The following is a 26,820-nucleotide window of genomic DNA, read 5'->3' as shown; positions in this document are numbered from 1 at the left end:
ACAAGGCTAATATATAGTTATTGAATCCCTGAAAAGTTAAGAAGTATCTGATTTAACTTAAATTTTTGGTGATAATTTTTGTGTCTCATTTTTTCCGAATCCAGTATTCAGTCCTCCTCAGATCCCCCAAAAAGGAATAATTGATAAGATCTCTTGCATAATTCATACAGGAATTCTTGCAGAAGTCATTGTTGTACACATTTTTTTTAATTGTACTGAAATATTTCAAGACTTTTTCATAGAACTATCATCAAAATTTTGCTAGGATATACCCCGTGGATTCTTTTTTTTCTCTCCTTGTAGGATTCTTAAGAATTTATGAAGAAACTCATTCAGAGATTTATTATTTATGATTTTGTTCCATTTTTTCCTTGAAATCTCCCAGAATTGGGAAATGATTATGGTGATCCTTGGTGAAAATGATGCATTGCTAGTCGCATATCTGATGTGGAACCCAAAATCAACTCTTGAAGAATCCATGAAGAATTTACTTTAAAACATCACTCGAGAAACTTTTGAAAGGGACTGAAGAAGTGATCTCTGGAGGAAATTCCTCCAGAAGCTTCATGATGGATTCATGGAAGTGTACCCAATACATTTCATGGAATAATCCCTGGAGGAATTCATGGATCAACTCTTGGGGGAATCAGTAGAAAAAATCTTGTACAACCCCTAAGAAATTTGTCTGGAAGAATCACTGAAAAAATCGGCATCGGAAGACCCCGAGGAATCCTTGTAGGCTTTATGGAATATTTTTGAAACGAATTTCTTCAATCGTAGCCCTTTGTATATTTTCTTGGTAGAATTCATGTAGTAATCTCAGGAAGATGTTCTAAAATATCCACAGGATAAATCGATATAAGAGCAGCTGAAAAAATGTAAAGAAAGTCTGTAGAATTTTCAGAGTGGTGCCCTGAGGAAATAACTGGAGGTATCAGCGTTTGTGTTTCCTGGGAAATTTTTGTAGAAATTCTTGCAGGCATCGCTTAAGAAATCACTGGAGGAATTTTCGGACGAATTCCTGGGAGAATAACTGGAAGTATCTGTAAAGAAATCTCTGGAGTTTACGAGTTTATGAACTTCTGAAGCTTGTCTTCGAGGAATCTGTGCATATAACCCATAGATTCTTCAGGATGTCGCAAAATAATCTCTATAGCCTCAAGAATTCCCACCAGAGTTCACTACTAAGAGAAACATCAAAACAGTTACTTTCTACGAACAAACTGGAACCAGCTTCATAACCATGCTTTCTTTTCTGTTCGGGGAATTGACTTACTCTTCATCGTATAACATTACTCAATCATCTATTCATCGATTTTCTCAAAAGACAACTGCTCATACCACCTTAGCGTGGAATCATTCCCTTGTTCCTCTTGAACGTCGCGCCCTGTTTCCTGTTGTGATTCGCCCGACTGGACTTGTTCTCGTTCTTATGTTTGCGATTGGCCAGCACATCCTTATCCTGACCCTGCCCTTTAGCTTTACCCACAACATCCCTGTTCTGTCCGCCACCAGCAGCAGGTGGCCCTCCGCCTCCCCTAGCCTGATACTTACTTCGCCTCCGTTCCTCGGCGCGCTGCCGGAGCACCTCCGGATTTTCACAAAAATCGAGCGGCTTCTTTCCTCCATTTGCCGCCGATCCACTCTGTTCCTCCGCTTCATCATCCTCCTCGTCTTCCTCATCGTCCAACTCGTCCACCAGTGCGTTCCTCATCTGCTTCGAAAGCCGAATAGTTTTTGATTCACTCTCGGCCATCGCATCATAGCTATCGTCGTACTCGTCATCGTACTCATCGCACACGTTCGAGTACTCCTGATATCGATCCTTCATCTCCTGCACGTGGCTCTTGTCGTCTAGCAGCTCCTTCAGATTCTTCGGCTGCCCGGGCATTCCCTTACCCTTCTTCATCACTCCCTTGATCTTGTCGTGAACCAGCACGTCGAACTCGTCTCCATCGTAGATGTTCAATCGCTCGATACCCGTCTCCATGTAGAAGTTGTCCAGCTTGTCCGGTGGAATGTACGGCTCGCTGGGATCTGCTTCGGCCAAATCGGGTGGAAGATTTCCTTCCAATACGGCGGCAATCGCCTGTTCGACATCTTCGTACCGAGCCAAGATCTTCCGCACGTAACCATCGCCCAGATCTGGGAGTATGTCCAGAACCTTCCGGACGTTAGCTTCGATCTGTTGCTCTGGGGTTAGTTCCTGTTGAGTAGGTGCTGCGCTAGGACCAGGCTCCACCTCTTCCGCAATTCCTCCGGCTGCTTCTCCAAAGCTTTCGTCATCTTCAGGGAACTCCGCATCGTCATGGCCGTTGGTCAATCCGTTTTCCCCGCTGCAGTAGGCATTCTGGACAAAGTCCAGTTTGAAACTGTCCACGCCTTGGCACGCCTGTTTAAGGATGTCCAGGTCCCGTTCTACAGGATAGTGGCGTTGGTAGTCGCGAACGAAAATCGGATCCGACAAGCACTCGGTCAGTATGCAGAGGAACTTGTCCGCGGGTAGAAGACTTGCTTCCGGCTTTTCGAGGATGGTTTCGAGCTGAAGGTTGAGGATGCCGCGGAACGCAGCTAGCAGTTCCATGCGGGCCGCATTCAGGTGGACCAGGTAGGGCGACTCGTTGTCCATCGTGAAGATGTTTTTGTACAGCAGGACGATGGTGTTGTCGTAGAAGTTGGAGATGGATTGCTCCAGGGCCAAATCGACGCAGATTGGGCGGACTTCGGGGTAGAGCTCGACTAGGAGGGAGAGGCAACTGCAGCAGTCCAGGGCGTAGATGGCCAGGTCGTTGAGGGCGCTGGAAGTGGCGGCGTTGCCATCGATCCGATCCGTTTCGATGCGTTGCTGGATGGTTTTGAACGTCTGGAATGAAGAATAGGAACGAGTGGGGTTAATCTTTGACCGGTAAAGCTATCCTCCGTTGTAGGACGTACTTCATCTACGCGGTTTCCTTGTATGACGATTTTAAATGGTTCATATAGGACGGTATCACGTAGATGGAGACCAGTTGCTTATGGATTTTCGATTAATTGTTCCAACATGGAATATCCTTTTAACCTTACGGCATAGAAGATCCATGGCTTCGTTAAAATTGATCAAAGATTCAAAATAATTCTGACATCTGCCGCCATTTTAGTATCCAATATGGCGGCATCCGGTTAACGTCTTCGGCTAATCTGTGCAGTAGGTCAAAGATTTTCATGTTTTTGGACAGTAGATTTAAAATTTTGCCACCAGGCGGCGCTAGTGGACATGCATGATATACACAAATCTCAGAATCCTAACTAGTTATTAAGATGCACTATGAGCGATCAGGTAGCCAATAATTCAAAAACTGGCTGTTTCTGATAGATTTTTCTTGTATATCATTGCCTACATAGAATGTATTCCTAGAATATAAATAAGCAAGATCTTTTGTAATTTCATTGATACAGTTTGTTACGACGAACGACGACTAATGAGAGTACACGAATGAGGCGGAGCGGACGAATATTTGCGGAATAAAACGCGTCGTACTACAACTGGAAATGGACTGTATTATTGTTATTTTAAAAGTGAAAATTTTACATGTGGGCATTTTTTTAAATTATCGGACAGGTTTGGGCCGGAGGTTCTCCGATTTGCATGAAATTTTCACCAGAGGTAGAGCTAGTGGATACATGACCAAAAGTGAAATTCAAAAAAATTATAGTGGCCTATTTTCCCGGAAAACTCTAGATGAATTTTCACGATTTCTCTATATACCTCAAACTTTGAAAATTCATATCTCCTGAACTATGCATCGTAGAACAAAAGTTTTTTAGTGAAATCGAAAGGAAATTTTCTCAGCAATCTAATAAAAATATAAAAAGAAAAACATTTCTCGGAAAATTTTTCACCATGGAGAAAATTGTCGGAAAAATAGCGAAAAAACTATCGTCTGTATCATGAAAAATTTTCAAAAAAATATTTTTTGTTTCATTGATCCATACTCTAACTTTCGTCCATAGACGCCAAAGTGGTATCTTTTACCGTTTAGGCGACAGAACTGAAAAACCGATGGCCACCCGCACGCTTCCCATAGGAAAATGTGTTCTATTGTGAGCCTCATAACCGTGCGCTAACGGCGGCAGTAATTTACACGCATTGTAAGTGTAACACAGTAAACCATCCTTTCCTTTCCAGTCAGAAGAAGCTTTTCGTCAATCGGACCACTCTCCATTGGTCAGTTGGGTGTTTTGTGTGCCCTTCATCAGCAACATTATTTAGTATTAAAGCTAACAGCCTCTATGAAAGCCGCACGGGAAGTTCTTGTTACAATCAATCATTATGGTAACGTTTGAAGAATCAAATCTTAAGATCCACTTTCTTTGAAAACTTATGAATATATTGTTAATATGTTGTTTCGGCCAGGACGTCTTTCCTACGTTGTGTTTTTTACGATACAACGGACGGCAAATCAAGCGAACGGCTTCACTTTAACAGATTTATTACCACTGAGAGGCAGCATGCCTACTCGGTGGAGAAACGAAAGAAACTACATTCTTACAAATTCAATGGGTGCGCCTTATATAGGCGCACGATACGGCCAGACAAAACATACAATAATTATTCATTACGCGCGTACGCTTCTCAATACAATTTGGCGCGCTGTTGGGTTGGCGCCACAGTAGAGGCTGCAAGCTGACTGACAGTGGAATATTCCACAGCAGCCATCAATGGAATAATAGATAGCGTCCCTGAGTGTTATACAGTCGATTGATATTATATACATGCAAGTACTATACTATATTCTTCCAAGAAACAATCAGAATTTACATCAAATATATCACTTTGTATAGAAAACAAAACTGAAAATTTATTCGCGCGCTTTTAGTTAATTATCTAATCATTTGATAAATTGAACAAAATTTGAAAAAAGCAAGAAAATTAAAAATAGCACTTTATGTATGCATAAATATCCTTTTTGCTTGGCAACTATATGATACTGAGCGTCAAGCATGGGAAACACCTACTCAGTTATTGTGTTTCCCTCACTCGCTTCCACGCACAGTCGGGAGCGAGAAAGCCGTTTTTTAACCAAGCCGAACGTTTCAATTTCCAGTGCCCATTCTGTTTCTTCGGCGAGCACTAAGCGAAACAAAAAACGGCATCTGATCAGTCGAATGCAATACCAAAATTCGGACAAAGGACAAACATTTGAAAAGGGCCCAAGAGGTCTTGAGCTTTTTTCAGAAACGTTGCTGTTGAGCCCTTTTTAGCCCGCCCACGCAAACTTACCCCACTATCAGAAAGATTGGTGTTAGCTCTTCCTGATAGTGGTATTGGTGAGCGTGATCGAGTTGAATTGGGTTCAACAGCGGCTTTCAAAGCCAATGTTTACCAATATCGATGTGCTCTTTTGAAATGTTTGTCCAGGAATGATTGTTTACATTCTGATTCCGTTCGAATGGCATTCGGGTTTGAGTGCTAATGAGCGTTCACTGACAGGCAGTCCACACCACGGAATGATTCAATGAGTAGGAATCCTCTCAGTCAGTTCAATGCATTCGGCGAATGGATGCTAAGTGCATTAACTCGTGCCACGCAGATACAAGTGTATTGGTATTCACTTCTCTTCGCGTTCCTTCCGATTGTCGCTTTTACACAATCGGTTTCGATGCTTTCATGCTACACTCCGCCTAGGACGGTTCAGCTATCACTGAATGTTCGATAGCAGCAGATTTTTTGCTATTTTTCATCGGTGGCGTTCGGGTGAGTGAGTGAATTTTCCCATGCTTGCTGAGGGTCAGTTGCTATTACCTATATTATTAAATGTTAGGATCGTATTCAATTAAAGACTGTTGGTCTCAATAGTAAAGGTTACGAATAAAGGACATACAAAACACCCAACAGACCAAAGGAGAGTGCTCCGATTGACGAAAAGCTTCTTCTGACTGGAAAGGAAAGGATGGTTTACTGCGTTACACTTACAATGCGTGTAAATTACTGCCGCCGTTAGCGCACGGTTATGAGGCCCACAATAGAACACATTTTTCTATGGGAAGCGTGCGGGTGGTCATCGATTTTTCAGTTCTGTCGCCTAAACGGTAAAAGATACCACTTTGGCGTCTATGGACGAAAGTTAGAGTATAGATTAATGAAACAAAAAATATTTTTTTGAAAATTTTTCATGATACAGACGATAGTTTTTTTGCTATTTTTCCGACAATTTTCTCCATGGTGAAAAATTTTTCGAGAAATGTTTTTCTTTTTATATTTTTATTAGATTGCTGAGAAAATTTCCTTTCGATTTCACTAAAAAACTTTTGTTCTACGATGCATAGTTCAGGAGATATGAATTTTCAAAGTTTGAGGTATATAGAGAAATCGTGAAAATTCATCTAGAGTTTTCCGGGAAAATAGGCCACTATAATTTTTTTGAATTTCACTTTTGGTCATGTATCCACGAGCTTTACCTCTGGTGAAAATTTCATGCAAATCGGAGAACCTCCGGCCCAAATCGTCCGATAATAAAAAAAAATCCCCATGTGCTCTTCAAGTCAGAAGTAGTTCAAGAACAGGCAATGGACATGCCCTATATCAACTGCAGCGATTCGCAGTAGACAGGATGTCCCGGGCCCGATCTATCTGACAAGCCAATCGAGCCCTCTGTCACCATAGAAGATGGTGTCTCCATGCATGTCGATAGCCTGTTCAAGAATGACTTTTTTGTATTTTTTTTGGTTGCGTCAACGACAGGCTATCGACATCGATGGAGACACCATCTTCTATGGTGACAAAGGGCTCGATTGGCTTGTCAGATGGATCGGGCCCGGGACATCCTGTCTACTGCAAATCGCTGCAGTTGATATAGGGCATGTCCATAGGCTGGTCAACGATGAGTGGATCCATCACCAACAGCAGCGGTGTCGTATGGTACTCGCACGTCGACCATCAATGAGTTGGGAAGTGAACACGAACACCATCCCCCCCTTGAGACAGCTGGGTCAATCACAAGGTAGCGGTACAAGTTTATGTACCGGTCGCTGATACTCAGTTTGTCCTCGACGAACCGTTACAGTACGGACTATGCCATATTGATCTGGATGCGTTTGGGTAATTCTAGCAAGCTCCCATGACATTGGTGGCAGGTTCTCATTTTTGATGACAACTAGTTGTCCAGGAATCAGGTTTTATTGCAATACTTGCCATTTATTGCGATGTTGTAGGGTGGCAAGATATTCGCTGCTCCAACGGGATCAGATTTCATTGACGTAATGAGAGAGTCGTGATGAATGTCCATTTAATTCGCATGTTAGTGAGATATCAACTCACGGCTTCGTTAAACTCATCCGATCGTAGATGTTTTCGAATTTCCTTATCGGCACCGACAAAGTTAGAGCCGTGATCAGACCACAACTCAGCGCATAGTCCTCGCCGACTGATAAAGCGCTTTAGGGCGGCTAGAAAAGCGCTTGTAGATAAATCCGTAACCGCTTCGAGATGGATCGCTTTAGTCGAAAGGCAAACGAAAATAGCTACGTAACCCTTAGTACTTTTCGCTGTACGTAAATTGGAAGTGCGAATCATGAGCGGCCGTGCGTAGTCGACACCACAGTGAAGAAATGGTCGAGCTGGCATTGTTCGAACTGCTGGTAGACTGCCCATTAACTGCCCTGCTACCTTACCTTTCATGCGACAGCAAATCACGCACTTGTCCACGAAAGCTCTCACCACTGCTTGACAGCCAACTATCCAAAATCGTTGATTCAATGTGGCGATCATTAGTTTTACCCCAGCGTGCAAGTTTTGCTCGTGTATTTCCAAGAGAAGCAATCGAGTGTAGTAATGCTCTTTCGGCAACACCACCGGATGGCGGACATCGTAAGGTTGATCGGAATTCTGCAGTCTACCACCGACCCGCAAAGTGCCACTGGAGTCACGGATATAGTGTCTTCAGTTTGCTGCTGTTTGATAGTGCTTGTTGCCTTTGGAGAGATTCTAGTTCTGCTTTGAAGCAGTCGTATTGAGCTGCTCTGGCCAATTGTAGACATCCATCCTCTATTTCGCTCGGAGTTAAGACACCACATTTTCTGGCATGCCCTCTGATGATTGCCAACATGTTATTGACAAAACGGTTCACCCAGCAGATACTTCGCCGAGCGCGAGAGAGGCTGGGGGAGCGACGTAGCAGAGTATTTTCTGTAGAATAGTCGTGGGGTGTGCATGACGTTGTATTCAAGCAAGTTATCGTTTCTCGCGCTTCCAAAATATCATCATCTTCTATTTGCGGTCGTTTTGATAGTGGCCAGCTTGATTCAGCCTCCTGGAGCCAGCCGGGACCTCTCCACCAGAGCGGGTGTAAGACTAATTCTGTTGGAGTCAAGCATGGGAAACATTCACTCGAATATTGCGTTTCTCTCGCTCACATCCACAAGCGGTCAAGAGCGAGATTGCCGTTTCTCCAACCAAGCTGAGTGTTTCAATTTCAAATGCGCTTTCTTCTTGTTCGCCGAGCGACAAGTTAGACAAAAATGGCAACAGAATGATTCACTACCGACTCCTTGTGCCGAAGGCATCCGATTGCTGTAGCGAATGATTCTTTACATTCCGATTCCGCACGAGCTGCATTCGTGTTCGAGAGCTGAAGAGCGTTCAGTGACTGGTAATACACAAGGCGAAATGTTTCAGTGAACGCAAAATCTGTACATTTCGCAGGAAGCTTTCAGTGATTGAATGGCGAACGTGTTCTTTCGTGTCTCCCATTTAAGAGAGGATAGGTGCTCTCTCCGCTCCGTATATTTTTTCATTTTCGGTTCATCTCAATCGTTTGCGATTCGTTGGGATTGCGCTCACCCTAGTAGCGTTCGGCAGTCATTGAACATTCGGTGGCAGCAGATACTTTGCAGATATTTTATCGGTAGCGTTCGGGTGAATGAGTGAATTTTCCCATGCTTGGTTGGAGTTAGGCCTCTTGATGCACAATCCGCAGGATTGTCTTTGGTAGACACATGGTTCCAGTGCTTTGTTGGTAGATGTTCCAAAATTTTAGAAGTACGATTTGCCACAAAAGTTTTCCATTTGCGCGGGTGAGTGGCTAACCACTGCAGCACAATGGAAGAGTCACTCCAAGCATACAGTTCAACATCCAGGTGAGAAAAAGATTCCATCAATTGTATCATCAAATCAGAGAGTAATTCCGCAGCCATCAATTCAAGGCGTGGCAAAGACACTTGCTGAATTGGCGCTACTTTAGTTTTTGCGGCAACGAGATTCGTATGGATGCGACCATCTTGATCCACAGAGCGTGCATAAACAACGGCAGCATATGCAGCCTCGGAGGCATCTGCGAAACCGTGCAACTGCAGTCTTCCCATAGAATGTGGAATCCATCTCTGGATCCTAATTCTTTCAATGCGGTATAGGGTCTCCTTTAATTCAATCCATTCCTCACGAATCGTCGCGGGCAACGGATCATCCCAACCAAGATCGTAACGCCACAAATGCTGGAAAAGTATTTTCGTTTTGACCACCACTGGAGCAATCCATCCAAATGGATCGAAAAGTTTAGATGAGTCGGACAGCAATTGTCGTTTGGTGTTTGGACTGTGGATGTCAAATGTGACCTTGAAGTAAAACATGTCGTCAGAGGGAATCCACCATATCCCTAGGGCCTTGATGGAATCTCCTTCATTTGGCAACTCAATAGAAACAATTTCATCATGGGATGTTTCCGAATCAAGAATCTGTGCTTCATTTGTTGACCATTTACGCAAAGCGAATCCACCAGAACCAAGTACCTCAATAAGCTCATCTCGCAAAAATTCTGCTTCCTCAACGGTATCGGCTCCCGAAAGCAGATCATCAACGTAAAAGTTTTTGGGAATTCGACTGGCTGCTAGCGGGTGCAGCTCTTGATTGTCTGCAGCGATCTGATGTAGTGTTGCCACGGCCTGATACGCTGCACTCGCTGTATCGTATGTAACGGTCAGCAAGCGGTAATGATCTAGAGGCTGATCTGGATCTTCACGAAACACAATGCGTTGAAAATCTGCATCTTCTCGAGATATGAGGACTTGCCTATACATTTTTTGGACGTCAGCACAAAAGGCAATCTTATACGTGCGCCATCGTGCAAACACATTAAACAATGGTTCGTTAATGTTTGGTCCAACGAGCAAACGATCGTTTAACGAAATACCGGAAGCAGTCTTGGACGAAGCGTCAAATACGACACGAAACTTCGTTGTCGTACTGACATCTTTCCACACCGCGTGGTGCGGTAGGTAGAAGCATTTCTCGGGCGAAATCGCTACTTCTGTCGGTGGAATCCTTTCCATATGTCCAAGGGCCAGATATTCGGACATGAAATTGGCATACAGCTGTCTGAATTCCGGATCAATACTAAACATTCGCTCAAGGGCTTTGAACCGTCGAATCGCAGTATTTGTCGAGTCTCCTAGTGCAGGCTTGGTGTTGTCAAATGGAAGGCTTACCACGTATCGCCGCGATTCGTTTCGAGACAATGTAGAGTGGTAAATATCGACTACATGCTGTTCGTCCTCGGTTAGCTGTTTTTTTTGGGATCTCCTCAACTTCCCAAAATCGTCTCAAGGCTTGATCCAAGTTCATATCTTCGGTGTAACTCAGACCAACCAACGTATGATTGTCAAGTACACATGAGGTCGAGTCGAAACGGCCGCCTACCAGGAAGCCAAAGATTGAGTTCTGTGCGATTCGAGCACCTCGTGGACCCAGTAGTTTTCCAGGTTCTAAAAATGAAAAGAAAACTTCGATTCCCAACAGTAAATCAATTTTACCGCATTTGTTGAAATCAGGGTCCGCGAGTGGCACATCCTCGAAAATACTTGAATCGATATCGAATGCTTCGCACGGCTGATTTGGAACTAAGCTGTTCATAATAAGCGCTTCCACCACGATGACAGTTTGATCGTCGAATCACGATGATGTTTGTAGTCACCGATCCTCTTGCTTTTCTAGGTTTGCTGTCACTTATTCCACTAACAATAATGTTAGCATTCCGACGTTGTAGACCAAGGCGATCAAATGCTTGTTTGGTGATGAGTGTGTTCATGCAGGCGGAATCCACGATTGCCCGCACGTCGTGGAAGACGTTGTTCTTCCCCATAACTTTGACGGCAGCCGTAGGCAACATACTGATGAAGTTTGTTGTACAGCTGGTCTTCACTTCTGTGACATACGATGCCACTTCTTCGGTCACCGGCTCCTTTGTCGATGATTCGGTTTGCGTCGAAACAACTACTTTTGTCGATGGGGCTGGCTAGGAGTTGAAGTTGAACTGACACTTTCAATACACAGCAAAGAGTGATGCCGTTGCTGGCAATGTTTGCACATCGTTGAGGAGGTACAATTTTTTGCTGAGTGTGTCGTTTTCAGGCAGTTGAAACAAAGCCTAGCATTACGTGCTATGTCGCGTCGTTCAATCACTGGAATTTCCCGAAAGCTGGTACACTGATAGATCGTGTGACCCGCGGAGCAATGTGGGCACATTTGATGAGTACTTGTGCTGAAGCCATGAACAGCTCTGCTTGACAAGACTGGCTTCGTCTTCGAATCCGCTTTTCGTTCTGTTTTCACAGCTGCGTCCGTTCGTTTGGAGAAGGATGCACACGTCTCCAGAGCATCACACCGCTGTTCAAGGAACTTCAAAAAATCATCGAACGTTGGATTTTTTTATCTACTATCTTTTGGGCCCACATCGTACAAGTTTCGCAATCCAATTTATCGAGCAGTAAGTGTAACAGCCAGGGGTCGCGCGTCCCATACTCCGGTCCAAGGGCTTTTAGCTGTCTCACCACCTTGTCGGAAGTGGCCAAAAGCGTTCTCAATCCGTGAAGGGTTGCAGTTGATACTGACGGCTGATCAACAAATTCCTTAACTAATGCTGAGACGGTGTGCTTTTTTTTTTATTGTAGAACTCGTTCAGCTTGCCCTAAACTTCGGCGTAGTTTGCGTCGGTTATCGTAAAGGAGCTAACCATTCTTTTAGCTTCACCTTCCAAATGCGACAGCAGATACTGCAGCTTCACCGAATCTTTCAGTTTTTTTGAGTGGATACAGCTCTCAAACAAGTCCTTGAAAGAATTCCATTGCTTCCTATCACCGTTGAAGATCGGCAACGTGATGGTAGGTAGACGGATATCAATCGAGGTGTCGGTACCTTCAGCAGTTGATCCGTTGACATTCATCGAATTCACACGCCCAGCTAATTGCGAAACAGTGTCCGATGCTGCTGCCTGTGACGTCATCAGTAATCTTTGTGATTCGAGAAGTAACTTGATTGCATCGATGTTGACTGGAGCACCTGGTGTTTCAAGGAATGTTCCTTCGCTGCTTCCTCGTGGATTGGCTTCATCCAGGATTTCCACGTAGATCCCCTTCGTTTCATAATAAAGCTTCTCGAATTCCAAACGATAATTGAAAATAGAAGAAATTTCAACAAGAGCATCGGGGGTTTTTTCTAATTCACTCTGCACCTTATCGAAATTATCACACATATCCGTAAGTTTGTTGAATCGCTCCTGTATTTCACCAATCGGAGGACTGCGATTTTTCACCGAACTTGAGTTCTTATGCTCCCACTTCATCCTCTCAAACAGCACATCGCGGCGTTTTCGAAGCGCATCCATAGCGGCTCGCGAATTATCCGGCTCGAAGGACCAATGTTACGACGAACGACGACTAATGAGAGTACACGAATGAGGCGGAGCGGACGGATATTTGCGGAATAAAACGCGTCGTACTACAACTGGAAATGGACTGTATTATTGTTATTTTAAAAGTGAAAATTTTACATGTGCTCTTCAAGTCAGAAGTAGTTCAAGAATGACTTTTTTTGTATTTTTTTTTTGGTTGCGTCAACGATGAGTGGATCCATCACCAACAGCAGGGGTGTCGTATGGTACTCGCACGTCGACCATCAGTGAGTTGGGAAGTGAACACGAACACAGTTTGTTTTTTAAAAAATAGATATATTCAATGCAAACGCAAAGTATACTTTTAATGATATAAATATCTTTATAAACTGTTCGAAAGCTTGTTGAAAAGGCTATCACCTTCATTCTTGCTTACCGCGGATCCAACTTTCGATCGAATTCATGGCGTAAACAGAAATACAGGGATTCCTGGAAAATCCCAAATCGTTTTTTTTTCAAACTCTGAAATAAATCTTTGAGAATTTTCTTGGAAAAACTCCAGTGGGAATCTTTGAATGATCTACTTATACAGATTATTCAAAGATTCCCACAGCTATTCAGCAAGGTCATAGGTTCAAATCCCGCGGGTCGAGGTGCTTTTCGTAATGGAAATTTTCTCGACTTCCCAGGGCAAAGAGTATCTTCGTGCTTGCCATTTGTATTGGATTTTCTAAATCAAATTCTTGGAAAATTCCTCTATGCATCCATTGAAAAACCCCGGGATAATTTAGGACGAGATTATGGGAAATTTGGTCAAAGATGCTCTGGAGAAAATTCTGCAGGGATGGCAAGAGGAATCTCCGAAGTATTGTGGAAGCACTCTCTGTAAGAACACTTGTAAAATTTCTGAAATTGCTGAAAGAGTTTCCAAAGGTTCTTATTTGCACCAACGTTCACTGCAAGAGAACAGTAACTTTAGAGACCATTTTAGTAAAAAAAGTCTCTTCTTTTTAGATACTTGCATCAAAATAGTTACCAATCAGCCTTGTAGGATTCCAAAATATCGCCAAATATTGATTTTTGTAGAGTTGCACGAGTTCACTAATTTGACGTTTGAGCGGTGCCAAATTCACTCGTTTCCATGGTCACGTAAATAACACGGCACCGCTCAAACGTCAAATAATGAGCTCGTGCATTGGTTCATTATCGGCAATCAAAGTAAGAACGCCAAATTCACAGTTTTTTCAATAAAAAAAAACAACGAAAACATTTAGATGATTCCTTTTTTTGTCAGCTTTCCCCTGACGAGATTTTCAAGACTGAATAATCGATATCGTCAGAGAAATCATTCATTGAAATAAATACGCCTCAATATGCGGCTGATTTGGAGTAAAGAGTCTAAATTATAAAGAGACGAAATCTGATCATATTCAAAATAAATCAGCTAGCAACTATGCCAAATGTATTACGCAGCATTGCCAATGTTGAATCCCACGCTGAAAGTGAGTCACAGGTTTTATGTGTTGAGTTTTCACAGGTTTGGGTAACGAATGAAAAATTGACTGAATGTGTGGAAAACCAATGTAATGAGTAGAGCATTCTTTATGCAAAGCATGAAAATTGCAACCGACACTCAAGTATTCAGAAAATATGCTACTTCAGAAGAAGCAAAATTTTCGTGGGCGGTAACATTTTTGTGTGAGTCGTTTTCAGCTTGTGTGAAAAAGTGTTTGACAAGTCTCCTGCTCGATTGGAATGACATTGACAGTAAACTTGGAATTCCAATTGGAACATTTCGCTTCTTTGCCTATAGTTTCTTTAATTTGGAGCTGCCGAAGAGGTTTGCCTGCAGTTCTTATGGGAAAGCTGCCGAAGAAAAAGAGGCTGCCGAATATTGCCAACACACTGACATTAGATGTCCGAAGTGTTGTATAAATGAATTCCCCGTGATGTTATAAAGTATTACTGCTCGTATGATTTCGATCGAAGAATCTGAAAAGAAATTCCCTAAAATAGTTTTTTTTTCTAGATAATTGCATTCAAATTGTGACCAAGTCTCTAAAAACAGACACTCTACCAGCCATGCAGGTCTCCATCTACGCTGTTTTCGTTTACGCGATAACATTATCGTCCTACATCGGTGGATAGCTGTACTTCCAGAATTTTGTCCTCAAATATCTAGTCTAAATGTAGACCTTTGAGCAATACTTACACTCTGCAGGTACTGCAATCCGACGCGCAAGTCCTGGTGGTACTTTGGCTGTAGTTTGAAGATCGTCTGAAGCATCAACCCTAGAACGGCCTTATTGTCCCGACCGTAGACCGGCAGCAGGTCGAAAATCAACGGAATCGATACCAGGAAGTGCTTGTAGAGCAGCTCTCCAAGGAACTCCCGCCCGATCCAGCAGCGGTCCGATTCCTTTTGTGTTATCATCCGGCAGATGACCTGTAGGGTGCTCCGATGTGCGGCCGAATACAAAGGGAACACCTTAGCCGACGAGCGGACCACTCCAATCAGGTAGTACGGAACGGCATTTTGGGTGAACGAGATGATGGCCTCGATTGCTCCTTGATTGTGCACTAAAGTAGACCAAAATCTGAAAAAGAAACGATTAGGCGGTTACAACCGGTATGGCTTGTTTACAAGGAAATGTGGTTATCTTTCACTATCTCAGAAATGAGTTTCAGTTATTTTATCTCTGCCGAAACCCATTCATCGTGATTAGGCTAAATTTGAGTTTCTTTATCATGATCCGCTTTGCGGGCTTAGTATCAGTATCAAAATGACACTGTTATCGATCGGAGTGGCACTGCTGTGCGTAGCGGCCTTCGCGTTTTTGAACTACGTCTTCGGCTACTGGAAACGACGAGGAATTCGCCAATTGACTCCGCACTTCCCGTTCGGGAACTTCACGGATCTCTTCTTCGGGAAGGCGTCCTTCCCGAAAGTCTGCGAGAACCTATACGAACGCAGCAAACAATGGCGCCTTCTCGGTGGATACGTCCTGCTGCGACCGATCCTGTTGGTTAATGACCCCCAGCTAGCCAAAGACATCATGGTGAAGGACTTCCAGCACTTCCACGATCGCGGACCGCACGTGGACGAAGAGAACGATCCCCTGAGTGGACATCTCTTTTCGCTGGCAGGCGAGAAGTGGAAACATCTCCGGGCCAAACTGACCCCGACCTTCACCAGCGGACGTTTGAAGGGCATGTTCCAGACCTTGGTCGATACGGGTGAGGTTCTACAGGAATACATCCAGAAGTACGCCGAAGGCGAAGACGTTGTCGAAATTCGGGAAATCCTTGCCCGCTACAACACGGACAATATTGCGTCGGTGGCCTTCGGCATCAAAATCGATTCGATTAACAACCCCAACGAACCGTTCCGCCATATTGGACGTAAGGTATGTAGTAGGTGTCTTGTCTGATTGCAATTTGTTATCTAACTCGGCAAACGCTGTTTTAGGTATTTGAACCTAACTTCCGAAACAACATGCGCGGACTGATAACGTTCATGGTGCCTAAGCTGAACAAGTACTTGAAGATTAAGTCCGTCGATGACGATGTGGAGAAATTCATCCTGAAGGTCGTACAGGAAACTCTGGAATATCGCGAAAAGAACGGCATCGTGCGAAGGGACATGATGCAGTTGCTTTTGCAACTTCGCAATACCGGAACCGTTTCCGTTGATGAACGCTGGGACGTTGAAACAAGCGACAAGTTCAAGAAACTGACACTGAAGGAAGTCGCTGCCCAAGCGCACGTATTCTTCCTGGCCGGATTCGAGACATCGTCAACGACCATGTCCTTCTGTCTGTACGAACTGGCCAAGCATCCGGAAATCCAACGCAGGGTTCAAGCAGAAATTGACTCCGTCACCGCTCTCCACGATGGCAAACTAACCTACGACAGCATCAACGATATGCGCTATCTGGAATGCTGCATCGACGAAACCCTCCGCAAGTACCCTCCGGTCCCGGTCCTGAACCGTGAGTGCACCCAAGACTACAAGGTCCCCGGAATGGACTTCACCATCGAGAAGGGAACGGCCATCGTCCTCCAGATTGCCGGAATGCAACACGACCCGCAGTATTACCCGGACCCGATGCAGTTCAAACCGGAACGGTTCCAGGATCCGGAGGTGAAGAGCAAACCGTACGCTCCGTTTGGAGATGGACCCCGGGTTTGCATCGGGATGCGAATGGGTAAAATACAGACCAAGGTGGGTCTGTGTCTGCTGCTGTCGAAGTTCGACTTTGAACTGTTTGGCCATGACGAACCGGAACTGGTGATGGATCCGAACAACTTCGTTCTGACGCCGGTCGATGGAATCAACTTGAAGGTTAGCTGCCGCGAGTAGCGGGGGATGGTTGGGTCTCGAATGTTTGAATGTATATTTGTTTAAAATAAACGAGAATATAAATAAGTATTTTGAGTTAAACAACTGTTTAATTTTATCCATGAAATTCTTTGTGTATATGTCATCAGTTATGTAACTGAAGTTTATGAGCTTTTTTTATACAAAAAGACTTATTTTATTATGTTTTGTTAAGTTTTGGGTTCAGCGACTGTTTAACGATAGCATAGCATGGCAAAAAGACTTGCACAAATCATGAGTGGAGTTGCAAAGATAAGCATATGCAAATATATATTTACCATCAGTGCACTAGATTCCGCTCATTTAAGGGAAGTTATGTTTTCAAATGTTTATTATAAAATAACTATTGTGTCGATCAATACCATTTTTATGTCACAATGTAGCTCCAAGTATAGATAATCAACCGCAAAATAAAAAGAATTTGAAAACTTTCATAAAAATTATTTAATTGCATTTGCTACTGCATCTAAGTGTTCCTATTTCCGCTCACGGTAAACAGATTTCGTGACGAACATACTAAAAAATGCAATATTTCGAATTTCGTTATTTATTCTAATATTTTTTAAGGTCAAACCATAGCTACTACTGCAATAGAAGACTATATACTAAAATCGACATTTCTTTAAAAATTTGTTTAATTATTTGCATGAGCGGTTATTGGAACATACAAAAATACTTAGTGACCCAATAACCGCAAGAAGTCTTGTGTTTTCAATATATAGAATTATTTTATTAAATAAAAGTAATGTCAGACGACTTCATTTGAAAGTTGTTAATATTCACCCCTATTCTTGTTTACGTTCGAATGCTCTTTCGATCGAAAACCGTTTTGCATTCTCGTTTACGCCAGCAAAATCATGTGGGCCGTGGATTCGAACGAATAGGATTCGATCGAAAGTTGGATACGCCGTGACTGGTGCACTGATGATTAACTGCATTACTCTGCGAATATGGAACGCATCGTGCGAAGGGACATGATGCAGTTGCTTTTGCAACTTCGCAATACCGGAACCGTTTCCGTGTATGAACGCTGGGACGTTGAAACAAGCGACAAGTTCAAGAAACTGACACTGAAGGAAGTCGCTGCCCAAGCGCACGTATTCTCCTGGCCGGATTCAACATCGTCAACGACCATGTCCTTCTGTCTGTACGAACTGGCCAAGCATCCGGAAATCCAACGCAGGGTTCAAGCAGAAATTGACTCCGTCACCGCTCTCCACGATGGCAAACTAACCTACGACAGCATCAACGATATGCGCTATCTGGAATGCTGCATCGACGAAACCTCCGCAAGTACCCTCCGGTCCCGGTCCTGAACCGTGAGTGCACCCAAGACTACAAGGTCCCCGGAATGGACTTCACCATCGAGAAGGAACGGCCATCGTCCTCAGATTGCCGGAATGCAACACGACCCGCAGTATTACCCGGACCCGATGCAGTTCAAACCGGAACGGTTCCAGGATCCGGAGGTGAAGAGCAAACCGTACGCTCCGTTTGGAGATGGACCCGGGTTTGCATCGGGATGCGAATGGGTAAAATACAGACCAGGTGTCTGTGTCTGCTGCTGTCGAAGTTCGACTTGAACTGTTTGGCCATGACGAACCGGAACTGGTGATGGATCCGAACAACTTCGTTCTGACGCCGGTCGATGGAATCAACTTGAAGGTTAGTCGCCGAGTAGCGGGATGGTTGGGTCTCGAATGTTTGAATGTATATTTGTTTAAAATAAACGAGAATATAAATAAGTATTTGAGTTAAACAACTGTTTAATTTATCCATGAAATTCTTTGTGTAATGCATCAGTTATGTAACTGAAGTTTATGAGCTTTTTTTATACAAAAAGACTTATTTTATTATCAACTACCGAAAAGCTAAACATTACATATAATTTGCAATTGGATTAGATGGACAAATTGATGTGAAGATTTGCGAAAAAGTTACACGTCTTCTCAGTGAGAATCGAACTCACGACTCCCCGATCTCTAGTTGGGGCGCGTTAACCACTACGCCATGAGAGGACTCATGAACGCAGAAGTTAACCTGAATTCGATTTCAGCTCAATAATCACGTGGTCCTCTTTCGCAAAGTGCACCTCTTTCGGAAGAATTAGATGCCCATCCAAACACAACGCTTTCTATATATATCCAATGCCTAGCCCGAGAGCGCATTGTTTTTTAGATATAGGAATAGCACACTACACTAGCCAGCAACTGCGCTGGCTGAGGTTTCTATTGTGTTGGGCTTCCAATGGGTCGCGACGTTCTCAAACGACCGGTTACGGAACATGAGTCCGTTGCTCGATAAATTACTTGTTTTAATTATGAATCGTGGTTTACGGCCAACCAGCCGAGTGGAAGTTTAACAACTACCGAAAAGCTAAACATTACATATAATTTGCAATTGGATTAGATGGACAAATTGATGTGAAGATTTGCGAAAAAAAGTTACACGTCTTCTCAGTGAGAATCGAACTCAACGACTCCGCGCTCTCGGCTAGGCATTGGATATATATAGAAAGCGTTGTGTTTGGATGGGCATCTAATTCTTCCGAAAGAGGTGCACTTTGCGAAAGAGGACCACGTGATTATTGAGCTGAAATCGAATTCAGGTTAACTTCTGCGTTCATGAGTCCTCTCATGGCGTAGTGGTTAACGCGCCCCAACTAGAGATCGGGGAGTCGTGAGTTCGATTCTCACTGAGAAGACGTGTAACTTTTTCGCAAATCTTCACATCAATTTGTCCATCTAATCCAATTGCAAATTATATGTAATGTTTAGCTTTTCGGTAGTTGTTAAACTTCCACTCGGCTGGTTGGCCGTAAACCACGATTCATAATTAAAACAAGTATTTATCGAGCAACGGACTCATGTTCCGTAACCGGTCGTTTGAGAACGTCGCGACCCATTGGAAGCCCACACAATAGAAACCTCAGCCAGCGCAGTTGCTGGCTAGTGTAGTGTGCTATTCCTATATCTAAAAAACAATGCGCTCTCGGGCTAGGCATTGGATATATATAGAAAGCGTTGTGTTTGGATGGGCATCTAATTCTTCCGAAAGAGGTGCACTTTGCGAAAGAGGACCACGTGATTATTGAGCTGAAATCGAATTCAGGTTAACTTCTGCGTTCATGAGTCCTCTCATGGCGTAGTGGTTAACGCGCCCCAACTAGAGATCGGGGAGTCGTGAGTTCGATTCTCACTGAGAAGACGTGTAACTTTTTCGCAAATCTTCACATCAATTTGTCCATCTAATCCAATTGCAAATTATATGTAATGTTTAGCTTTTCGGTAGTTGTTAAACTTCCACTCGGCTGGTTGGCCGTAAACCACGATTCATAATTAAAACAAGTATTTATCGAGCAACGGACTCATGTTCCGTAACCGGTCGTTTGAGAACGTCGCGACCCATTGGAAGCCCACACAATAGAAACCTCAGCCAGCGCAGTTGCTGGCTAGTGTAGTGTGCTATTCCTATATCTAAAAAACAATGCGCTCTCGGGCTAGGCATTGGATATATATAGAAAGCGTTGTGTTTGGATGGGCATCTAATTCTTCCGAAAGAGGTGCACTTTGCGAAAGAGGACCACGTGATTATTGAGCTGAAATCGAATTCAGGTTAACTTCTGCGTTCATGAGTCCTCTCATGGGCGTAGTGGTTAACGCGCCCCAACTAGAGATCGGGGAGTCGTGAGTTCGATTCTCACTGAGAAGACGTGTAACTTTTTCGCAAATCTTCACATCAATTTGTCCATCTAATCCAATTGCAAATTATATGTAATGTTTAGCTTTTCGGTAGTTGTTAACTTCCACTCGGCTGGTTGGCCGTAAACCACGATTCATAATTAAAACAATTATTGGAGCGGTGCCAAATTCACTCGTTTCCATGGTCACGTAAATAACACGGCACCGCTCAAACGTCAAATAATGAGCTCGTGCATTGGTTCATTATCGGCAATCAAAGTAAGAACGCCAAATTCACAGTTTTTTCAATAAAAAAAAACAACGAAAACATTTAGATGATTCCTTTTTTGTCAGCTTTCCCCTGACGAGATTTTCAAGACTGAATAATCGATATCGTCAGAGAAATCATTCATTGAAATAAATACGCCTCAATATGCGGCTGATTTGGAGTAAAGAGTCTAAATTATAAAGAGACGAAATCTGATCATATTCAAAATAAATCAGCTAGCAACTATGCCAAATGTATTACGCAGCATTGCCAATGTTGAATCCCACGCTGAAAGTGAGTCACAGGTTTTATGTGTTGAGTTTTCACAGGTTTGGGTAACGAATGAAAAAATTGACTGAATGTGTGGAAAACCAATGTAATGAGTAGAGCATTCTTTATGCAAAGCATGAAAATTGCAACGACACTCAAGTATTCAGAAAATATGCTACTTCAGAAGAAGCAAAATTTTCGTGGGCGGTAACATTTTTGTGTGAGTCGTTTTCAGCTTGTGTGAAAAAGTGTTTGACAAGTCTCCTGCTCGATTGGAATGACATTGACAGTAAACTTGGAATTCCAATTGGAACATTTCGCTTCTTTGCCTATAGTTTCTTTAATTTGGAGCTGCCGAAGAGGTTTGCCTGCAGTTCTTATGGGAAAGCTGCCGAAGAAAAAGAGGCTGCCGAATATTGCCAACACACTGACATTAGATGTCCGAAGTGTTGTATAAATGAATTCCCCGTGATGTTATAAAGTATTACTGCTCGTATGATTTCGATCGAAGAATCTGAAAAGAAATTCCCTAAAATAGTTTTTTTTTCTAGATAATTGCATTCAAATTGTGACCAAGTCTCTAAAAACAGACACTCTACCAGCCATGCAGGTCTCCATCTACGCTGTTTTCGTTTACGCGATAACATTATCGTCCTACATCGGTGGATAGCTGTACTTCCAGAATTTTGTCCTCAAATATCTAGTCTAAATGTAGACCTTTGAGCAATACTTACACTCTGCAGGTACTGCAATCCGACGCGCAAGTCCTGGTGGTACTTTGGCTGTAGTTTGAAGATCGTCTGAAGCATCAACCCTAGAACGGCCTTATTGTCCCGACCGTAGACCGGCAGCAGGTCGAAAATCAACGGAATCGATACCAGGAAGTGCTTGTAGAGCAGCTCTCCAAGGAACTCCCGCCCGATCCAGCAGCGGTCCGATTCCTTTTGTGTTATCATCCGGCAGATGACCTGTAGGGTGCTCCGATGTGCGGCCGAATACAAAGGGAACACCTTAGCCGACGAGCGGACCACTCCAATCAGGTAGTACGGAACGGCATTTTGGGTGAACGAGATGATGGCCTCGATTGCTCCTTGATTGTGCACTAAAGTAGACCAAAATCTGAAAAAGAAACGATTAGGCGGTTACAACCGGTATGGCTTGTTTACAAGGAAATGTGGTTATCTTTCACTATCTCAGAAATGAGTTTCAGTTATTTTATCTCTGCCGAAACCCATTCATCGTGATTAGGCTAAATTTGAGTTTCTTTATCATGATCCGCTTTGCGGGCTTAGTATCAGTATCAAAATGACACTGTTATCGATCGGAGTGGCACTGCTGTGCGTAGCGGCCTTCGCGTTTTTGAACTACGTCTTCGGCTACTGGAAACGACGAGGAATTCGCCAATTGACTCCGCACTTCCCGTTCGGGAACTTCACGGATCTCTTCTTCGGGAAGGCGTCCTTCCCGAAAGTCTGCGAGAACCTATACGAACGCAGCAAACAATGGCGCCTTCTCGGTGGATACGTCCTGCTGCGACCGATCCTGTTGGTTAATGACCCCCAGCTAGCCAAAGACATCATGGTGAAGGACTTCCAGCACTTCCACGATCGCGGACCGCACGTGGACGAAGAGAACGATCCCCTGAGTGGACATCTCTTTTCGCTGGCAGGCGAGAAGTGGAAACATCTCCGGGCCAAACTGACCCCGACCTTCACCAGCGGACGTTTGAAGGGCATGTTCCAGACCTTGGTCGATACGGGTGAGGTTCTACAGGAATACATCCAGAAGTACGCCGAAGGCGAAGACGTTGTCGAAATTCGGGAAATCCTTGCCCGCTACAACACGGACAATATTGCGTCGGTGGCCTTCGGCATCAAAATCGATTCGATTAACAACCCCAACGAACCGTTCCGCCATATTGGACGTAAGGTATGTAGTAGGTGTCTTGTCTGATTGCAATTTGTTATCTAACTCGGCAAACGCTGTTTTAGGTATTTGAACCTAACTTCCGAAACAACATGCGCGGACTGATAACGTTCATGGTGCCTAAGCTGAACAAGTACTTGAAGATTAAGTCCGTCGATGACGATGTGGAGAAATTCATCCTGAAGGTCGTACAGGAAACTCTGGAATATCGCGAAAAGAACGGCATCGTGCGAAGGGACATGATGCAGTTGCTTTTGCAACTTCGCAATACCGGAACCGTTTCCGTTGATGAACGCTGGGACGTTGAAACAAGCGACAAGTTCAAGAAACTGACACTGAAGGAAGTCGCTGCCCAAGCGCACGTATTCTTCCTGGCCGGATTCGAGACATCGTCAACGACCATGTCCTTCTGTCTGTACGAACTGGCCAAGCATCCGGAAATCCAACGCAGGGTTCAAGCAGAAATTGACTCCGTCACCGCTCTCCACGATGGCAAACTAACCTACGACAGCATCAACGATATGCGCTATCTGGAATGCTGCATCGACGAAACCCTCCGCAAGTACCCTCCGGTCCCGGTCCTGAACCGTGAGTGCACCCAAGACTACAAGGTCCCCGGAATGGACTTCACCATCGAGAAGGGAACGGCCATCGTCCTCCAGATTGCCGGAATGCAACACGACCCGCAGTATTACCCGGACCCGATGCAGTTCAAACCGGAACGGTTCCAGGATCCGGAGGTGAAGAGCAAACCGTACGCTCCGTTTGGAGATGGACCCCGGGTTTGCATCGGGATGCGAATGGGTAAAATACAGACCAAGGTGGGTCTGTGTCTGCTGCTGTCGAAGTTCGACTTTGAACTGTTTGGCCATGACGAACCGGAACTGGTGATGGATCCGAACAACTTCGTTCTGACGCCGGTCGATGGAATCAACTTGAAGGTTAGCTGCCGCGAGTAGCGGGGGATGGTTGGGTCTCGAATGTTTGAATGTATATTTGTTTAAAATAAACGAGAATATAAATAAGTATTTTGAGTTAAACAACTGTTTAATTTTATCCATGAAATTCTTTGTGTATATGTCATCAGTTATGTAACTGAAGTTTATGAGCTTTTTTTATACAAAAAGACTTATTTTATTATGTTTTGTTAAGTTTTGGGTTCAGCGACTGTTTAACGATAGCATAGCATGGCAAAAAGACTTGCACAAATCATGAGTGGAGTTGCAAAGATAAGCATATGCAAATATATATTTACCATCAGTGCACTAGATTCCGCTCATTTAAGGGAAGTTATGTTTTCAAATGTTTATTATAAAATAACTATTGTGTCGATCAATACCATTTTTATGTCACAATGTAGCTCCAAGTATAGATAATCAACCGCAAAATAAAAAGAATTTGAAAACTTTCATAAAAATTATTTAATTGCATTTGCTACTGCATCTAAGTGTTCCTATTTCCGCTCACGGTAAACAGATTTCGTGACGAACATACTAAAAAATGCAATATTTCGAATTTCGTTATTTATTCTAATATTTTTTAAGGTCAAACCATAGCTACTACTGCAATAGAAGACTATATACTAAAATCGACATTTCTTTAAAAATTTGTTTAATTATTTGCATGAGCGGTTATTGGAACATACAAAAATACTTAGTGACCCAATAACCGCAAGAAGTCTTGTGTTTTCAATATATAGAATTATTTTATTAAATAAAAGTAATGTCAGACGACTTCATTTGAAAGTTGTTAATATTCACCCCTATTCTTGTTTACGTTCGAATGCTCTTTCGATCGAAAACCGTTTTGCATTCTCGTTTACGCCAGCAAAATCATGTGGGCCGTGGATTCGAACGAATAGGATTCGATCGAAAGTTGGATACGCCGTGACTGGTGCACTGATGATTAACTGCATTACCCATTTTGGCGAAATATGCAATGTAAGGCATATTTCGCTAAAATGTGTAATGCAATTAAGGCTAAGTAGCCCGTCATTTGTTTTGGCAACAATGTTGACTTTTCAGCTTGCAATTTCAAAGTGATAAAACTCAATCTTGATAGTTTATACTGACTTGAAAAAGTATCACTGTATGCGCTAACATGCATAAAGTATGATGAAACTTTTTCAGCTGTGTAAGTACAAAAGCAACTGATTTTCTTTGATTCGAAATCGTGAGATGAATTAGCAACAATCATCAATGACGCGTACAAATTTCAATGACAGCCTACTTCGCCTTAACTCACTACTCTTCACTCACCTGATTACGTCCTTATGGCTTCCATAGATCTAAGACAAGACGTGTCAGGTAGAAGTACAAAAACGAAACCAATTGCCTGTCAAAAAAGACCAGTTCTCATTGGTCGTTTTGGCAAAGGCCTACTTTCACACCGTCGAGTTGAATTGCAACAGGGCACTTTGTTGCTAACCAGGCCGTGTTGCTAGTTCATAAAATAGTATTAACACCGAAAGTTCAAACATTATTCATGAAATATTTTGCTTCAAATCAAATGATATTCAATGTTAAGTTTACCGCATATGCTCCTGCAATGCTAAAATAAATACAAAATACTTAATTAAGAATAAAATAATGGAAAATGTGTAAATTTACTCCAAAAATGACGTCGGTTTTGAAAATAAACATGATTCATAAAAAGCTAGCATCCACAATTGCATTGAATGATCGAAACGTGTAAGAAACTATCAAATTATGAGCCTTGATACTCGAATTTGTTCACAAGATTTGCCTAAAAAGAATTCTGATAGCCCTGGCTTTTGCATCGTCAAGGTTATCGACTGAAAAACAACGGGGCAGTCTTAGTTGAGCTGTCAAGTCCTGTCCTAGCCATAGATGAAGGAGATGGGAAAAATGGCGAACAACTGATGTACTGAACTGAATGTAAAATATAAGAAAACGAATAATATGATGTTTAAACCTACATGTAGGAAAGATCTCACCAAATTCTTGCACCAGCTTTGAATATTGCTTTGAATGTCCGGATCCTCACTGTACTACTGTACTATTTATTCACCATCAGGCAATTCAAGTTCTCATCGGCTGAAGTGAAAACGACGCGGGACCAAAATAAAGCGTGACAGAAAACTTGAAATACGACCGCCCTCACGCGGCTTGCTGCGTTCTCCTGGGATCAGCGACTGCTTAAGGATGTTCAAAAATTGCGTTGAATCCAGCTTTTTACGCTCGTCATGCTATAAAATATTTGACACAAGCACACTACCACCACTGAACTGAAACCTGAAAATAAATTCTTAGTAACCCATGATAATTTTCATTGCTGAGTGACAACTCAAACTAAAATCTAATTCTGATTAGTATGTATCTGAGACGAGACTCGCGAAGACGGTCTTCTTTTTCTGTGATTGCTGAGTTTTTTTCTTATTCCACTTTGTGCATACCAATTATGCGCATGCGCATACCAATTATGCGCATGCTGTTCAAATCCTCACATGAACCTCTCAGCAAAAAATGATTAAGTTTGCATCACATCGAATCATAAATAGCCATTTGAGTGAAATTTCATGCCAGCAAACGTAGCAGACATTAGAAATAATTAATCTTCTGCTTAGATTTATCAGCAACTTTGGAAAAAACTGCTCCTCCGACTGAGGTTTTTAATAACAGTTTACTTTGAACACAA

General features: G+C 43.1%; 4 protein-coding genes across 4 annotated transcripts in view; 2 read left to right on the top strand and 2 right to left on the bottom strand.

The window, feature by feature from the left end:
• Positions 1 to 1,285: 1,285 nt before the first annotated feature.
• On the bottom strand, positions 1,286 to 15,240 carry LOC110679564 (activating signal cointegrator 1 complex subunit 2-like). Its single transcript, XM_021854585.1, has 2 exons — positions 14,851 to 15,240; positions 1,286 to 2,863 (listed from the first exon to the last, which is right to left on the bottom strand). Exons 1-2 carry the CDS (start codon positions 15,070 to 15,072, stop codon positions 1,346 to 1,348), a joined length of 1,740 nt encoding a protein of 579 aa, XP_021710277.1. The 5' UTR covers positions 15,073 to 15,240; the 3' UTR covers positions 1,286 to 1,345.
• A 49-nt stretch (positions 15,241 to 15,289) lies between these two features.
• On the top strand, positions 15,290 to 17,082 carry LOC110679581 (probable cytochrome P450 6d5). The gene is made up of 2 exons (XM_021854695.1): positions 15,290 to 16,045; positions 16,108 to 17,082. Exons 1-2 carry the CDS (start codon positions 15,422 to 15,424, stop codon positions 16,999 to 17,001), a joined length of 1,518 nt encoding a protein of 505 aa, XP_021710387.1. The 5' UTR covers positions 15,290 to 15,421; the 3' UTR covers positions 17,002 to 17,082.
• A 4,737-nt stretch (positions 17,083 to 21,819) lies between these two features.
• The window catches only part of LOC5564965 (activating signal cointegrator 1 complex subunit 2), a 30,223-nt gene continuing 25,222 nt past the window's right edge, over positions 21,820 to 26,820 (bottom strand). Inside the window, exon 4 of the mRNA XM_021854961.1 lies at positions 21,820 to 22,356. Within this exon, the coding sequence (XP_021710653.1) occupies positions 21,930 to 22,356 (427 nt within the window). The 3' untranslated portion in view covers positions 21,820 to 21,929. The remainder of the gene's footprint in view (positions 22,357 to 26,820) is intronic.
• LOC5564964 (probable cytochrome P450 6d5) lies at positions 22,471 to 24,203 on the top strand. Its single transcript, XM_001649262.3, has 2 exons — positions 22,471 to 23,166; positions 23,229 to 24,203. Exons 1-2 carry the CDS (start codon positions 22,543 to 22,545, stop codon positions 24,120 to 24,122), a joined length of 1,518 nt encoding a protein of 505 aa, XP_001649312.1. The 5' UTR covers positions 22,471 to 22,542; the 3' UTR covers positions 24,123 to 24,203.

Source organism: Aedes aegypti, chromosome 1 (assembly GCF_002204515.2).
Source record: "Aedes aegypti strain LVP_AGWG chromosome 1, AaegL5.0 Primary Assembly, whole genome shotgun sequence".
Taxonomy (NCBI): Eukaryota; Metazoa; Arthropoda; class Insecta; order Diptera; family Culicidae; genus Aedes; species Aedes aegypti.
This window is presented reverse-complemented; position numbering and strand designations above follow the sequence as displayed.